The sequence below is a fragment of the Nomascus leucogenys genome, chromosome 10 (genome assembly GCF_006542625.1).
Source record: "Nomascus leucogenys isolate Asia chromosome 10, Asia_NLE_v1, whole genome shotgun sequence".
NCBI classification, from domain to species: Eukaryota; Metazoa; Chordata; class Mammalia; order Primates; family Hylobatidae; genus Nomascus; species Nomascus leucogenys.
This window is the reverse complement of record NC_044390.1, coordinates 33,632,632-33,649,598: the sequence shown is the minus strand read 5'-3', so window position 1 is coordinate 33,649,598 and position 16,967 is coordinate 33,632,632. Positions and strand designations below refer to the sequence as shown.

Genomic DNA, 16,967 nt, shown 5'->3' with positions numbered 1-16,967 from the left:
TTGTTAAACTGCAATTTATAATTAAGAAATTAAAAGTCATAATTTATAAAAATTATTCTACTATATCTAAACTAGAAAAACAGTGTTACATTGGTGTAAATAAGTACATAATAGTATACATCTCTTGGATACTTGCTAATTCACAAATAATGCAAACTTGAAATTAGAAAGTAAACTGTGCCTTACAGGCACTCATTCATACATTATTTTGTTCATTAGTTCATTCATCATTTGTTCATTCTCATTTTTTGAGCCTTCTGCATGTCAGAAAACATATTCAAAGATGAAGTAAAACAGAACACCTGCCCTTAAGGAGGACACAGGCTAGGCAGTGGTTCTCAAACGGGAACTACCTTCCCCGCCAACTAACGTATGTTTGGAAATATCTGAAGCAGTCATAATTATTAACTAAGCAGTGCTCCTTGCATTTACTGGAGGGGAGCCATGAACACAAATATCCCGCAATTTCAGAGGCAATCCTGCACAGTGAATTAACTGTATTGTCTAAAAACCCAATGGCATAGGTTTAAAAAAAAAATTTTTTTTTAACCAGGCAGGCTGATACACCAAAGGATTAGCAAAGTGTTAAATAAAGATGGAACACCATTCTGGATCTTAAATTACATAACTTCTTACCATACTTAATTGGTCCTGTAGACTGTTCCTCATCACTACTGAAGCTATTATCTGAAATAGGTTTTCTCCAAAACTTTGGCTTCCACTTTCTTTTATCTTTGTAGGTTGTAAATGGAGGAGCTAAAGTAGATAGGAGAAGATTGTTAATTGATATAATCAGTGTTTTTTTTTTAACATTTTGAAGGATACTCAAACAATATTTGAAAAGAACTACATTCACTCCATCTTAGAAATGATATGTATTTTTTTTTTTTTTTTTGAGACGGAAGTCTCACTCTGTCACCCAGGCTGGAGTGCAGTGGCACGATCTCAGCTCACTGCAACCTCCGCCTCTCGGGTTCAAGTGATTCTCCTGCCTCAGCCTCCGAGTAGCTGAGGCTGCAGGCACACGCCACCACCACCTGGCTAATTTTTGTATTTTTAGTAGAGACGGGGTTTCGCCATGCTGGCCAGGCTGGTCTCGACCTCCCAACCTCAAGTGATCAGCCCACCTCAGCCTCCCAAAGTGCTGGGATTACAGGTGTGAGCCACCACACCCAGCCTGAAATGATATGTATTTTATATTAAGAACATAATACCAACAAAATTTCTGTCATACAGAAACTAAAAAGTCCTTTTCAGAAAGAGATACAGTACATGTACATACACACACACACACACACACACACACACACATATATGTACTTACTATGACCTTTACTTTCATTGACATTGCTAACAAGGAGAACAGCCATCTGGTCCATTGACATTCGATCTTTGTTTACTCCAAAAAGTTTCTCAACATATTTTTCTGAAATAAGAGCAATGCAATCTTCATGATAAATATCAATTACAGAGACTAGGATAATTAAAATGTATGACGCGAACTAGTTTAAGAATTAAAGGCGATTATATGGTACTAGTCAATAACACCTATGGCATTTGAAAGGGCAAAGCCTGTATTATCTTAACTACTATGGCAAATCCTACCACATCATATACCCGATTTGGGATTAAAAAAAAAAAAAAAAAAAAGTAGTTCCTAAAATGAACTAAGTAATTAAGTTAAAGTCCCAAATTGGGAGCGATAAAATAGATTCAGTGACATTACGGTCACTCTGGGCTGTGATAACACCAAATTTAGTAATTATTATTTTCTTTACTTCCAAAAGATTTGTAGCTTAAGGTTTATCACTTGGCACCAAATCTAAGAAAAAGCTTAATAATATTTGCTCACAAGTGTATGAAGTCTTATTTCATTATAGAATTGGAAACAACAGCCATCGTAATTTCCAGCCTTCCTCTATTTTTTGAAAACAATAAGTAACAATAGAGTCCTATGTTAAAAGCAATAGTAAAGTTTCTATACAAATAGCTTAATATTTTCTTTTAAATAAATGGAACTATATATTTAAATGAGCTCTGTCCAAAGAACTTTCTGAAATGTTGGAAATGTCTTAAATCTGTGCTGTCCTACTGGCACGCACTTGCCATATGTGGCCATTGGGTACTTGAAATGTGGCTAGTGTAACAGAGGAAGTAAATTTTTACCTTAATTATACTGGATACAGCAAATCTAGATAAAGTATTATGGGTAAATATACTGAATTATAGTAAGTATTTTACAATGTCAACAACTAATATAGAATTTTTAAGTTGCCTAAATTCAATTTTCATTTTGGAGAGAATGAGAAGTCTTTAAAAACCTGCTGAAGCAGTAATTTCTTCATTAGTACTTGTCTCTGCACAACCAATCAAAGACAGATTATATGACAGAATGTCCTGGAATAATTGTTTTCGGCTAAGCGTATAGTCTTGTATATGCTGCCTAAGATAAAAAAAAAAAACACAGAAAAGATAAGCATGTGCATATCAAAGTTAAGCAAACAAGACCATTTTTCAAATTACAAAATGTTCACAAAAACTACTCACCATTGACAATCATCATCATTACATGTTCCTGTTAAATCAAAACGGCAGAAACACTGATCCGGTTCAATCATATTACTGTATGATACTGAGCTCAGGGGAAGTTTTTCCTTGGTTCGATAGTATGGACTAAATCTAAGGCGAAAGAGTGAACAGGCATATTATGCCCAACAAACATCCCTCAGAAAACTAAGAAAACTTTAGTTTTTCTTTCTCAAGTTAAAATTTCCATACTTACTATTTATGAGCTATTTATCTAATTAAATTAATGCCAAAATTAATTTGAGAAAACACCCAGAATATCAAGTGATAGAAACAAGCCACTTTTATACCAAGAACATAAAATAGTTGAAATTAGAAAAAAAACCTTGTATTCTAAAAGTAGTTTCTCACCACGTGATAAAATACTATATAATACTGTTATTTCTTACACACATTACCAGCCAAGACAAGAAAATCTGGAAAAAAGTCTATACTACCTGGAAGGCGCTTTACAATTTTAAGAGAAAAACATGCAACCCTTTAACATTCTCACAACTTTTAAAAGTCTAAAAACTTTGGGGGACCCACAAAGTTAATCATATGAAAATGTCTAAATAAATTTTATGAAGGCTGGCCAATGCACTTCTTAGACTGAATAATAGTAAAAACCAAAAATTAAAAAAAACCTCTAAGATTCCAATTATTTTTCCTAAAATCCCTAACAAACAGAAATCCAAAATTCTCCACATTTCTACCAATAGCCAGAAACTAGAATTTGATATGAACTGATAAATCCAAGAGTGTGGTTTGAGCCCAATGGCAGGACACTTAATTTTTATGTTCTTTAAAAGGGTAAGTCTAGTTATCGATAGCAATGATTCAATTGCTTTTTCATTATCATCAAATATTCAAGATAAAATATTAAAAACCAAACAGAAATCCTGAAATTCAAGCTTATTGAATCTTTCTTTTATACCTGTAGGACTTAAAAACTAGAAGAGGACTATGGTAGGGTCTAAAAGGACATGGCTTCACTTCCATTGTTTTACTTTGTGCTGTGACAAAATCCACATCTACAGAAATCTCCTGCAAAAGAAAATAATAATTCTGTAAGGCAAATAAGGCTGGGGTGAATTCCAGATTTTAGAGAAAATATGAAATGTTCAACTACCTGACCATGCAAAACCTTCTCTGAAATGCCTGTGGTGGTTTTTAAAATCAGCTGTTTTAGGCTGTCAGCTTTTGAATATAATTTTTGCAATTCACCAATTTTTAACCCTAGAAAAAGTTCTGGTTTTTCTACAGCATTTTTATTAAGTTTGTTTATGCATTCTTTGTTAGCGGTATCAGTGTGCTTAAGGTTAGGTTTAGTAAAATAATTGGATTCTAAAAAAGATCTTCTTCGCTCTCTGCTTGAACCAGACAAAATTTCATCATCAACATCATTTTCTTCAGTGTCCAGGGTTAATTTATCTTGTGTCAGATCATGAAGTGAGGGTTGAGGTAAAGAAAATTCGGGTTCCTCTTCCACAACTGGAGAGATATTTTGTTGTTCCTTTGCTTTAAGGGCACGGGCTTCTTTTAATTTTTGAATTTTCAGGGCATATTCATATTCCAGCTTTTGTAACCGTCTTTTCTCCATAGCAATTAGTTCTGCTGAATGCTTTCTTGGACTTGATACTGGAGAACTGTCCAGTCTCATCATTTTGTTTGGCTAAGGGAGAAAAACAATACACATATTTTACATTACTGTGATTTTATAAACAATTTTTGGTAAGATAATTGTGCTATCCCCACCATACAATGCCAACATTATAAAACTAAATCAATATGGAGAATAAAACAGAGTTCAATGTAAGTAGCCAAAAGTTTTGCTAGTTAATCTATGACTTACGAAAAGAACAAAGTCAAGACAAAATAATAAGTAGGCATCCAAAAATGTGGATGTCATTTAAAAACAAAGCTTTAATCTTAATCTCTTGGAATTTACAGCAAAGAGTTACTTTATATATACATCTTACCCTTAAAACTATCATAAAAACTTTCTGCTTTCCAAAAGTAAAATATTTCTATAAAAACCTCACCCCAAAGCGATCTTGTTCCAGTTTACGTTTTCCTATTTCTTTACTAGCCACTGCCTTTGCCCGAGCAAGCTCTTCTCCATATTTTAGAGTCAAAGCTTTCTTAATTGTAACACGCTGTTGAACTCTGTGAATCTGAAAAATATAGAATAATCCTGAAAATGTAAATGAAAACCTTAAAACAGGAAATTTCTTCTTCTCAAACACTGAAGCTTTAGAGCATTCAACTGAAAATAAAAATATTCCAATATTATTTCTCAACGAGAAACTATAGGTTACGCATATTTTGCTGGCTTTAGTATACGGTGGTTTGTCTTACAGAAAATTTGGCCTATAAAAATGTGTAGGAACGGGAGACTACAGTATTTCAAAATAATTACTTGTTCCTGAAGCTTCTTCAAAAACATTCTGTTAACATTAAGAATTTTTTCAGTTGCTTGAAGCTGTTCTGTAAGTTTTGTAACCTTTGCTTCAGCATTTCTAACAGATTCTTTCTTCTTAGCTTCTTGCTGCACTAAATTCTTTAAAACAGATTCATCTTTCATCAAGAGAATCCTAAATGAGAAATAACAAAATTCTTGTTAATGTTTCCCTACGAGAGCAGACTGCCAGAATAAAAAAATTTTCAAAGTAGTAACACAATTTTTAAAAATGCATCTACGAGACACAGATAAAAATTTAAACGGATGAATATTTTTATATTCATCACACAGGTATTTAAATTAACAATGCTACACTGATAATAGTAACTATGAGACTGATCTTTAAAAAAAAAAAATTTAAGCCTGAGGTAATGTGAATTACTGTTGAAAACTTATAGTAAATATTCAATGTTGGGCCAGGCGCAGTGGGAATGCATTTCCTCAGTTCAAGCAATTCTCCCGCCTCAGCCTCCCAAGTAGCTGGGATTACAGGCATGCACCACCATGCCCAGCTAATATTTTTGTATTTTTAGTAGAGACAGGGTTTCACCATGTTGGCCAGGCTGGTCTCAAACTCCTGATCTCAAGTGATCCACCCGCCTCGGCCTCCCAAAGTGCTATGATTATAGGCGTGAGCCACCGCACCTGTGCGGTATTTTTATTTAAACATTAATTTCATTACTTTATGTAAATGTAGTATCATTCAACAAAATGATAGACTTCTACATTCTACAAAGTTTAAGTGAGAAAATGTATAATCCTACAGTATGCTTATTAATAACATACACCACAAAAATGTATTTCTCTACCACAGGAACAATTACATATATGAAGGTAACAAGGCTCACCTATGTTTTTTCAGTTTTGATTCTGCATCTGTAACCTGCTTAGTAACCATTGCTATCCTGCCAATACCATCAATTTCCACATCAGAGTTTGCTGGGGATGATGAACTTGTCTTCAGCTGATCTGATTTAATCAAACGCTGTTTCTCACGGCTAAAATTATCAAAAAGGATATATGCATTACACCCAAGAATAAACTTAAACTATTTTTAAAATGTATTCTATTTCATGCAGTAACAATATTAATCACACCGACTAACAATAAAGATGATGACCAATATGCATGACCCAAGTTAGCATTCAAAGTTGATAGTGGAGTCCTTCTCTTTGAGTGTTTTCATCTTTTTTCTAAGCTGGTTATGTCTTAGCACATCACTCTATTCAAGTGTATGTATGACCATCCAGCACCCTCTTCTGTGTGAGTTATAAAACATTAACTCTGTATCTTGAATAAAACTATCATCACTCATTTCCCAGTGCCAATAAACTCTGTAAGAGAAGTTTTGAAAACATCATATACTTTTAATGTTAATTACATAAAATTATACTTACTTGGCAATCTCTTCCTTTAACAATCTATATTCAATCTTCTTTTCTTCAGGCAAAGCCTCCGGTGTTCGCAAAGGATCATTTTCTTTTTCAGATTTTGGAGGTACTTTCGGTTTTGAAGCTTGCTAAAAAAAAAAAAAATTTGAAGTCAACTAGATCATCAGCTTTCCAAAATTCCATACTAAGATTTATATTTTACATTGCAACCCAGTGTACACTGAATTTATTTAGAAATACCTGAATGTCTTCACCATTTTCTATTTTTTTTCTAAAACAATGTTGGTTGACAACTACTAAATTGTATACGCCACCAAGTAGTGAAGATCTACAGTCTGAAAATCACTGAATTAAATCACAGCTAAACAACTACTGAAATAGGGAAAAAAGGATAAAAGTTGTACTTAAAGAATACATTTTAATAAAAACTGTTTTCTGGTAACACAACACAACTCTAAAACAACAGTCTCCTTACTACACAGAACAATTATCCAACCAATTTTACTATTTTGAAAAAGGAAATACTTAATAGGAAACACAAATAATGGAAACTTTTAATAGTAAAATCAATCTACATTGATACATGCTTCATTATATAAAGTCCTAATAGCACAAATACTTAAAATATTTACACAAATCAATGTTATTAAAAATCTATAACTTTATGGTTTAATTTTCAGGAAAAAATAAACTTTACTGATTGTCAAAAGGTCATCTTTCTTTCCACCTTTAATTATTGCACTTACCTCAGCAGTTCGTCTTGCTTCTTTAATCATGGACTCTAATCCACCAAAAACACTATTTGTTGACTTGGAAGCTTCTCCATCAGATTCACTATCATCTGAATCATTTAGTGTTACAACCACTGATTTATGCTTTGGAAGCTGCAAAGACAATATATTTATTACTCGTGATAACAAAAGGATGTCATTTAACCTCGTTCAATTTCAATCCACAAAAATAATGGGCTCCAAGTAGACAGTCTATGGCTGCTTCCAGGGTTGTATTACATAATCCACTGTGTCAACCAATACTGGTTATATGCCTGAGACATAAAATGCTGTATATTCTTTAAGTCTTTCTATACTATAATTACTCTCATTAAAATTTTATTTTTGCTAACTTTCTATTATAAAGAACCACAATGCAATTTAAATTAACTCTTTTAAAACCAAAGAAAAATTATTTTGTTAATTTTACATAATAATTATCAAAATTCTGTACTTTGTGGTTACATATAGACACTTACCTAACAGAGGCAAGATTTCAACCTGTCTTTGTTCTATTTATTTTACTTTGAAGCCATTAGAAAACAAGGTAGAAACAAACTATCATTTCAACCTCCTTAATAAACATCATAAATAATTTCTTCCATCATAGTGTAGTCATTGGTTGGAAAACATACGCAAAGTATACAAAGAGATGGGAGAAATAAAAAACATGCAATTTGTTAAAATTTAGACTCCAAAAAGATAGAAAATCTGAACGAGCCAATTTCTATAGACAAAAAGCTGAAGAAACGACAGAGGAAAGTACACCACTCTGATGAAAACAATACCTCCCCCAACACACTATCACCAAGCTCTACCAGTTTTCAAGCGAAGGTGTTGCTCTCATTTTATCACTAATAAATTAAAAATAAATTTTAAAAATTTGTATTTATATGTGAATATATGTGTGTATATAAATAAACCAAGGGGCAGAAAACAGGATAGCTAAACTTCATAGAAATTTCTCACAACTGTTTGAATAAAAGTAGCATTAAATTTTTGTTTTTACCGAGATCACAGTTCGTGGAAGACGGGGTCCTCTGTGAAACTTTGGATTCTGTATCCTAGGCTGAGACACTGTGTTAATACTGACTATTGATAGATTGCTTCTTGGCACAGGATGTGAATTGTTCAGAACTGGAGGTGAAGGTGGGTCACTATTACTGGATGTTTCCTATATAAGGAAGAGAAAAATATGAGACATTCCTAAATAAAAATAAATTTCTGCCACCTTTAAAAATCTTGAGCATGTTAGAATTATCCCCACTTTGCTGAAAAGCCCAATGAAGCCCAAGTAACCAGAAAAAAGTAGGACTACCGTAAAGCTAAGCTCAAGAGCACCACCTAGAGGTTCAGGTACCTAAATTACCTCTGTCTTAAAAGCTCTTTTATTTGCTAGAGATTTAAGTAGTTCTTCTCGAAGCAGCATTTCTTCCTCCTCTTCCTCATCTGCAAAAGGTGGTTTTGGAGGCTGTTCTGGATCTTCAGGTGGGAGAGGTGGTAATGGTGGTAGAGGAGGTAGAGGTTCAAGAGAAACACACAAGCCTTCCACATAAGGCTGGCTCAAAGGTGGCAGAGACTATTTTTTAAAAAAAGAAAGAATTACAATGCAAATTTTATCAACTCAAATGCTTATCTCTGCAGCAATATTAAACTAGAAAAAAATAAACTTTATATTATTATTTTAGCTGTAAATATAGTAAGCTAAGTATATGTTAACCTCAAAACAAACCCAGAAATCAATAGCCAACCACGAAAGAGTTATTTTTACAATTTTAAAAAAAATCAACAATATTTGAAACATTTATTAACTTCAAGGAAAATTATAGAAACTTCTCTGTTCCCATTCTTATATCCATTTAGCATTCTAGAAGATATAGATATCAAACTATACAGGTTCCTTTCTTCTAGATGACTACCTGAAAGCAAGTAGAGATACTGAAACCCAAGACATAATATTTCAGTAAAAAATAAAAATTAGAAACCAAGGGATTCTGTGAATAATAGTCCAGAGTACTTTAATCATTAATTATCAAGAATCACCACTACTCTCTTAAAATGGCTTCTTAGAGAATATCTATAAAGGAAACTAATTTTACACAAATCCCTGAATTTGGGTATGTATTTGCATCAAAGATCTCCCAGTATTTCTCTCGGCATTTAGTTCATTTATTCATTCCCAAAAAGAAAACATTACAACGAAGAAACTGCTGTTTTCTCTCTCACTATTGGCTCTAATATTCCCCTCACCATATATCTTCTAGAAAGACACTAGATGTCTTTCCTGAAACGGAAAGGTTCCCTCTTACACCTACTGAGAGATACTCAATTTGATCTCTAGGCCCTCTCAATCTAAAAATAATGTCAAAACTTTTAATGTGTGATTCCTCTAATTCCTTTTTTTCCTTTTCCTTTTATTGTTTTAGTTTTTTTATTTTTAGTGGGAGGACTGGAGATGGGGGGAAAAGAAATTAACTTCACAGAAAATGCTTTTCTTTTGCTGGATTTTCAAGTTAAAAATAACCATTTTTATGAAAAGAGGAGAAAGGAGAGAATTTTTAGAAGCATCCTAATGCACTAAATTCCAATTCCCTAAAAAAGAGACAGTCCAAAACAGTAGATAACTTCTGTTTTTGAATAAATTTTCTGAGTAGCTACTATCTGAGAGTTAAGAGAAGAAGGAAATATGATAGGTACCGAAAAGTCAACATGAAATTAAAAATTAGCTATGAAAAAAATCTACCAAATGGATAGCTTGCTGGTATAATCAACTGTTTATTCTACATATTTCATTGCTATTAATTCTGGTAAGCATGATTTTTTAAGCCCTTTTCAAACCTAACCATTCATTTGTTTTTAAAAACAAATTAGAAAAGACAAGACAAAATAATTTTCTTAGAAATCAATTCTGACTTACAGAAACCTGAGGTGGTGGAGGCAAAGAAAGAGATGGTGCTGGAGAAAAATACCCCAATGAACATTCAGAGAAAAATGGCGGTTGCACTGGTGAAGGAGCTGTAAAAAAATTTTTTGTTAAGAGTTTAGTAACAGAAATACTTCATCAGGAATATATTAAGTTTATGTTATGTTTGAAGAAATACATCTAGGTGGAGTGTAAATTAGATTTTATCAACATCTGATAAAATCTTTAACCCCCTCATGAGTCCATCTCCAGCCATTTAAAATTGTCATATCATCATAAAGTCAGCCATTCTCTTCAAACTAATAATTAGTCCCTCAAAACTCTCACTTTGTTCCACTTTTAACCTAATGAGAGCAGGGAATAGAGCAGGAAAGGATAGAAACATACTTTAAAAAAACAAATAAACAAAAAAAACACAAGCATACCTTTTAAGAAATAATGAAACAAAAAATTCCCTTGAATCCTGCCAAAGTGCCCTAGCCAAAGGAAAACAATGATGTGGTGACTTCATTATTCCCTTCTTGTGGAACAAAAGAAAGTTGAGGACATGGACTATATAAGCTGTGCTGAAAGCAAATAAAACTAGGAATGAGAAGAATTACTTAGTGTATTTAGTCAATAAGGTGCACATTTTTTCACATTTTAATTTTGAAATAATTACAATTGATGCATCTCAGCATTTTTCTTCCTTGGTAGCAGATAAAAATAATTGTGTATTTTATCTTCAATGATTTGTTAGGCTCACTGAAATATAGCAGTTTCAAAGACTACTACTCTTACTATCCTACCCACTAACTATATAATCAGAGAAAATCTAACATTTCTTCTTTATCCCAGTTGTCTCACAAGTCAATATATTATTATCCACATGCCTTATATGGGGTTGACTTGAGTCCCAAATGAGATAATCTGAACATACACTAATCTTTGGAACATATTACATAGCACTGCAGATGTGGCTGCTGTGTCACATTTGTGTTACTAGGTGGCAGAGAGAAGAAAGGCTATGTCTATGCTCAGTGTTCTGCCCCATGAACATTTGAATGTTTAATAGTCTGACACTTGATGGTGCTCGTTTTATGGACTTGGCACGTTTTCCCTTCCTAGTATCTGGGAGAGAGGGTGGACCTAGTGAATGCAGTCATCTCCGAGGAAAGCCCTCCAGGCTGCACTGTCCTCATCCAGATTTAACCAGCCCTGACTCACTGCCAGGTGCCAGGAGAGGCTTCTGAGGACTTTCTGACCTTTGTATTGGGCCGGCCACTAGGGGGTCTGAAAGGACAGTGGGAAGGTAGAGGGTGCCCTCAGCAAGGGTAGCCTTCATTCATGAATTTTAGAAACTAGTGGTAGGAAAGATGAAGTCCATTATGTGCTGGTTCATGCTACCCACCATGTCAGGATCATCCAGGACGACAAAGAACTAGGAAAGTGTTTGCTGGTGTTTGATTCAGTTAATAGTATTAACAGTAGCCACTTTTACTACGCTCTTGATTCTGTGTCAAGCTTTCTTGTTATTTGAGACAGAGTCTTACTCAGTGCCCAGGCTAGAGTGCAGTTTTATTGTGCTCTTGATTCTGTGTCGAGCTTTCTTGTTATTTACATATTTATTTTTGAGACAGAGTATCGCTCAGTGCCCAGGCTAGAGTGCAGTGGCACGATCTCAGCTCACTACAACCTCCACCTCCCAGGTTCCAGTGACTCTCCTGCCTCAGGCTCCTGAGCAGCTGGGACTACAGGGGCAAGCCACCACTACTGGCTAATTTTTGTATTTTTAGTAGAGGCGAGGTTTCACCATGTTGGCCAGGCTGGTTTCGAACTGTTGACCTCAGGTGATCCTCCCGCCTCGGCCTCCCAAAAGTTCTGGGATTACAGGTGTGAGCCACTGTGCCCAGCCATTCTTGTTTTTTAACACAGGAAAGAAGTTGACATAACTTGTGATTGGCTTACAGTGTGAGCACTGGCCAGAAAGACCAGGTGGACCAGCCCCAGCCCGGATCAAGATGCAGAGGCCAGGATGTGGGCCTTGCCCTGTGCCAGGAGGCTGGTTGGAACACAGGTGCAGATACAGGCTCCACCTGCTCTGGGACCACCAGTGTTGCTCAAGGTATTTGCAGCCTCAGAGCTTGGCTGTCCACAAGTCCACCCACCCCCAAGGCCATGCAGCTGCAGTTCCTGCTCCACTTTCATTACAGGGAATGGACAGGCTGGCATTGGGATGCCCACTGCCTCTGGCCCTGGCCTCTCTACCTTGGTGGCACTGTGTGCTCCAGCTGGCCAGGGGCAGCTGCCAGGACCACCCCATCATTTTGGTATTCTGATTTCTAAGTTGTTCTGCCATTGTGGTATCCTAGTAAAAAAATAATAATAATAATAACCTTCTGGCAATTTTTGAACTGCCTGAAACCTCAGATCCTAAACTAGTTTTTTACTGTATTTGAATTATCTTGGTTTTTTTCCCCCCGCCAAGGGAAAAACTCTATATGGAAAACATTCTTTTTTAATACAAGATAAAGTGAATCAAAAGATGTTTTTAATGCACATTTCTTCAAATATACTATGTCTGTGTTGGCAAAATTTGAGAAAAAATTTGATCTTGAATGGAAGAAAATACATATATATAAATATCCGCAGTTAATGTGGCAAAAAATTAAAATTTGACAAAGCTGCGTAGAGAGTATGTTCTGTATATGTTTCACAAAATCATTTAAAAAGCATAGATCATAAAGTTATTTTATAGAAATAAAGTATTAATAATATTGTCAATACTTGGGAATTATAATGAATCATCTCCAAGAATCTGAAAATAAGAAAATTAAAGATTGACCAAAGCAAGTTAAATTATGTTATCAAAACATAATATAATGTAAGACTATCAAACACCAGCTTAAAATAACAACCTGAAAAATGAGCATTTTGGTAAACACTAGCCAAATAATACATATTTTGTTTTGTCTCTAGTCTAGATACACCAAAGTAGGATTCCAGTTTTGATTTGGTCTCACCATGTGACTACAGGGAGAAATACACTGATCGTGTGTTCTTCCAAATTCTCCAGTTCCTGGAATGCCAACTGCATTCTGTTATCTGCCTCAGTCTTATGTGTTTTAAATTATTTGTGAAGGAATAGGTCTCTCACAGCCAATCACCCCTGAACATCAACCAAATCAAGTCTCTGGCCCTCAAAGATAAGTCAGATTCTAGACTATGCAACCTAAAGGAGAGTCACAGCCCTGACCAGTTCTAACCAGCCTTTCCTGAGATGCCACTAGTATCACTTTCCGTCTCAAAATTTCTACAAATTATCATACTAGAAAGAGACAGGAAGCCAAATAGCAAAAAAGGAATTTTGTTCTTTAACTAAAGCAGAAAGAATCTTGGATATAAAGATCAAGAGTTTGTTTTTTTAAAGAGTAGTGTTCTCATCTTTCCCATTCTTCACTTTTTATTTTTTGAGACAGAATCTTGCTCTGTCACTCAGGCGGGAGTGCAGTTGTATGACGTCAGCTCACCGCAACCTCCACCTTCCAGGTTCAAGCAATTCTCATGCCTTAGCCTCCCAAGAAGCTGGGATTAAAGGCACATGCCACCACACCCAGCAAATTTTTGTATTTTTAGTAGAGATGGGGTTTCGCCACGTCAGCCAGGCTGGTCTCCAACTCCTGGCCTCAAGCAATCTGCCCGCCTCGTTACCCAAAGTACTGGGATTACAGGCGTGAGCCACTGCACCCGGACCAATCTTCACTTTCTAGAGCAAACAGTTAACAGAGTTTAAACAATGCCTTATTTATTTATTTTTTAATTTAAAGGCTATCCAGAAACACTCGGAAATAAAGGTTAATATTACTTATTTGAGGTTTGCTCTCTAAGTATTTACAACAACAAATAATGTCTATCGTCATACAGTTCATCAGCAAATCTCACTTTCATTACACATTTCTTTCAAGGTTTTGAGTACCATAATGACTATTCTCTATTTAACACATGTAAATACACAAAGGTTTCAAGTTTTGGCTCATACCTGGAGAACTGGTTTCACTATCTGTATCCATAGCAACTTCTTCATAGTTATCATACTGATAAATGCCTCCTCCACTATCGGTAGGTTGCTTATCTAAGGATCGCCTCAGGTCAGGATCTGAAGACTAAGTATACAACACTTTTTTTAGTTTCAAAGCATTTTGTCTTGGGTTACAAATCACAAAAGAACTGATAGTTATCTTCTAGGGAAGAGTATCAAAAATCATGGTGATTCAGTTAGATGTGCCTATCACATCTTTCGGAAATTCAATTTAAATGATAGCTACACTGGTTGACATTTTATAACTGTATAATCAGATAGCAAATGGAATTTCCAAAGTACTAGCCATACAGACAAAATCCCCCATTGTTAGCTGAGCCACTAAATAATTAGCTCTTCCTGTATAAAATGACACCGAACTCTTGTACACTTATGACTTCTGTATGATTAAGAAACTAGAGGAATACAAGCAAGTTTTATGTCATCATGACTACATAGAGAATATTTCCCCAAAAATTCAAAAACATTTTAATTATGAATAAATTAATGATACCTAAAAGCTATAAATTCTGGGTAAATGTGTTTATCTATTGTATGTTGTTTTCTTGTCTACTTCTTACAATGTTTCACTCAGAGACAGTTTATAATAAACTAAAAACTCGCAAAACCTCTCGAGAAGGAGGTAAAGAATAATGTGCAAATAATACCATATTTATCTCTAGAAAAAGATTCTATTGGCCTGGCGCAGTGGCTCATGCGGTTGGGAGTTCAAGACCAGCCTGGCCAACATGGTGAAACCCTGTCTCTACTAAAAATACAAAAAAATTAGCCAGGCATGGTGGCGGGCGCCTGTAATCCCAGCTACTTGGGAGGCTGGGGCAGGAGAATTGCTTGAACCTGGGAGGTGGAGGTTGCAGTGAGCCGAAACATGCCATTGCACTCCAGCCTGGGCAACAAGAGTAAGACTCGGTCTCAAAAAAAAAAAAAAAAAAAAGTTCAAAGTATAAATATTTACAATATTCCTTGCTTAAGCAAACCTAACTCCAATAAATGAATTTACTCTTTAATATCCCTCTACTCATCATTAATACATTCTCAAGTGTACTCTTTTTGGGCTTTTTTCTTCTTTTTGGGTGGAGAGGGTAAAAGAAGGGAAGGAGAGAGAAAAAGAGAACACGACAAGTATATTCATATACATAGTAAATGTTCAACAAATGTTTGACCACTAAATACAAAATAGCCACATGCACTAAGATTATTACTATATCATGATTTAACATTTATTAAAATAGTCCATACTAGTCATGACACACTTTTCAAACTACATTACTACACAATGAAAAACTAATGAAATTCTACCCCTGTACTTAAGAAACAGCCATTTGCAGAATAAGTTTTCACCACAATTTAGTAATCCTACTTTCATCTAAACAGAAAATCGTAAAAAACCTAAAAGCAGTCTCTGCTAATAATAATTTTAGCCTTCATTTCTTCTTCCCATACCTACAACTATAAAAGATGCTTTCCCAATTATAACCTACCTTCTTTTTTCCAGGAGTTATTTATAAAATAAATTTTTTTATTTGACAGAATCTATGAAATAAGACTTTAAGGAAACTTAGAGTAACGTTTTGATTTTATATTTTTGCATTTCTTACTTTACTTCTCGATCTCCTCTTGCCACCAACCAATTTCATGAATCGATTGTACTGTTCTTCCTGATTTGAGAGATCTCGAATTTTTCTGATTTCTTCCTCTCTTTTCCTTCTCTCTTCTTCTTCAGCTTGTTTCCGCTGATCCTCTTCTTTCTGTCTTTCCTGTTCTTTTTGTTGTTGTAGTTTCTTCCATGCCTTTGTTTGCTGCTTCCTCAATGCTTGTTTAGCTTTAAATAAAAAATACATAAACATTAGCATCTGTTAGGAGATAAAAGAAAAATAAGAGTCTTAAAAAATATTTTCATTATTGATTAATCAATGATGATGCTCCTCTTAAGTTGTTTATATAAGATTGTCTTCCATTTTAGGGCCCTATAATTCCCCAAACTCAAAACTCTGAATTAAAATCTCAAAACTATACTTATACATGAATTCAACTAAAAGAATTTAACAGGCAGTGGCTCACGCCTGCAATCCCAGCATTTTGGGAGGCTGAGGCGAGTGGATCACCTGAGGTCAGGAGTTTGAGACCAGCTTGCCCAACATGGCGAAACCCCATTTCTACTAAAAACACAAAAAATTAGCCGGGTGTGGTGGTGGGCACCTGTAATCCCAGCTACTTGGGAGGCTGAGGCAGGAGAATCGCCTGAACCTGGGAGGTGGAGGTTGCAGTGAGCAGAGATCATGCCACTGTACTCCAGTGGCGTGACAAGAGCAAAATTCCATCTCAAAAAACAAAAGAAAAGAAAACAAAACAAAAACACAAGAATTTAATAAAAATGATCACCTGTAGTGCTAACTTTTTTGGCCGAATGTGTTTTTGTACTTGTTTTAACTTTTTGCTGTACAGTTTTCGTCTTAGTCAACTTTTCTTTGCTTTCTTTCATCACCTGTTGTTCTTTTTGTTGCCATTTTTTACTGGCTGACTGAAGAGCCAAAAGGCGAAGCTGTAATTCAGATAGTTCCTCTTCATCTTCACCAAGTTTCTTTAAAGCAAAAAAAAAGAGCTGAAATTTTTTAATTCTATTATTTAGCTTCTACATTTCATCAAGTCAAATCCTTTATAAGATAAAAATTTAAAGTTTGAAGGCAAATATGACAAGGCAAATACAGATAAAATAAGTAAACTAATTTACTTCCCACAGCCTGAGACTCTAATGTAATTCCTAAAATACGAATAG

At 34.9% G+C, this 16,967-nt stretch overlaps 1 protein-coding gene and 1 non-coding gene across 2 annotated transcripts in view; one reads left to right on the top strand and one right to left on the bottom strand.

The window, feature by feature from the left end:
* Positions 1-16,967, bottom strand: part of ZFC3H1 (zinc finger C3H1-type containing) — a 54,943-nt gene that overhangs the window by 19,277 nt on the left and 18,699 nt on the right. Inside the window, exons 4-20 of the mRNA XM_030819983.1 lie at positions 16,574-16,772; positions 15,790-16,013; positions 14,132-14,255; positions 10,108-10,205; positions 8,560-8,769; positions 8,200-8,364; positions 7,167-7,304; positions 6,427-6,548; positions 5,878-6,027; positions 4,988-5,162; positions 4,611-4,742; positions 3,698-4,240; positions 3,503-3,612; positions 2,548-2,679; positions 2,322-2,443; positions 1,325-1,426; positions 637-756 (exon numbers count right to left, since the gene is read on the bottom strand). Coding sequence (XP_030675843.1) covers positions 637-756; positions 1,325-1,426; positions 2,322-2,443; positions 2,548-2,679; positions 3,503-3,612; positions 3,698-4,240; positions 4,611-4,742; positions 4,988-5,162; positions 5,878-6,027; positions 6,427-6,548; positions 7,167-7,304; positions 8,200-8,364; positions 8,560-8,769; positions 10,108-10,205; positions 14,132-14,255; positions 15,790-16,013; positions 16,574-16,772 — 2,866 coding nt within the window. The remainder of the gene's footprint in view (positions 1-636; positions 757-1,324; positions 1,427-2,321; positions 2,444-2,547; positions 2,680-3,502; positions 3,613-3,697; positions 4,241-4,610; positions 4,743-4,987; positions 5,163-5,877; positions 6,028-6,426; positions 6,549-7,166; positions 7,305-8,199; positions 8,365-8,559; positions 8,770-10,107; positions 10,206-14,131; positions 14,256-15,789; positions 16,014-16,573; positions 16,773-16,967) is intronic.
* Positions 11,050-11,176, top strand: LOC115837140. Its single transcript, XR_004032172.1, has one exon. It is a non-coding gene; the product is annotated as a small nucleolar RNA SNORA17 (small nucleolar RNA).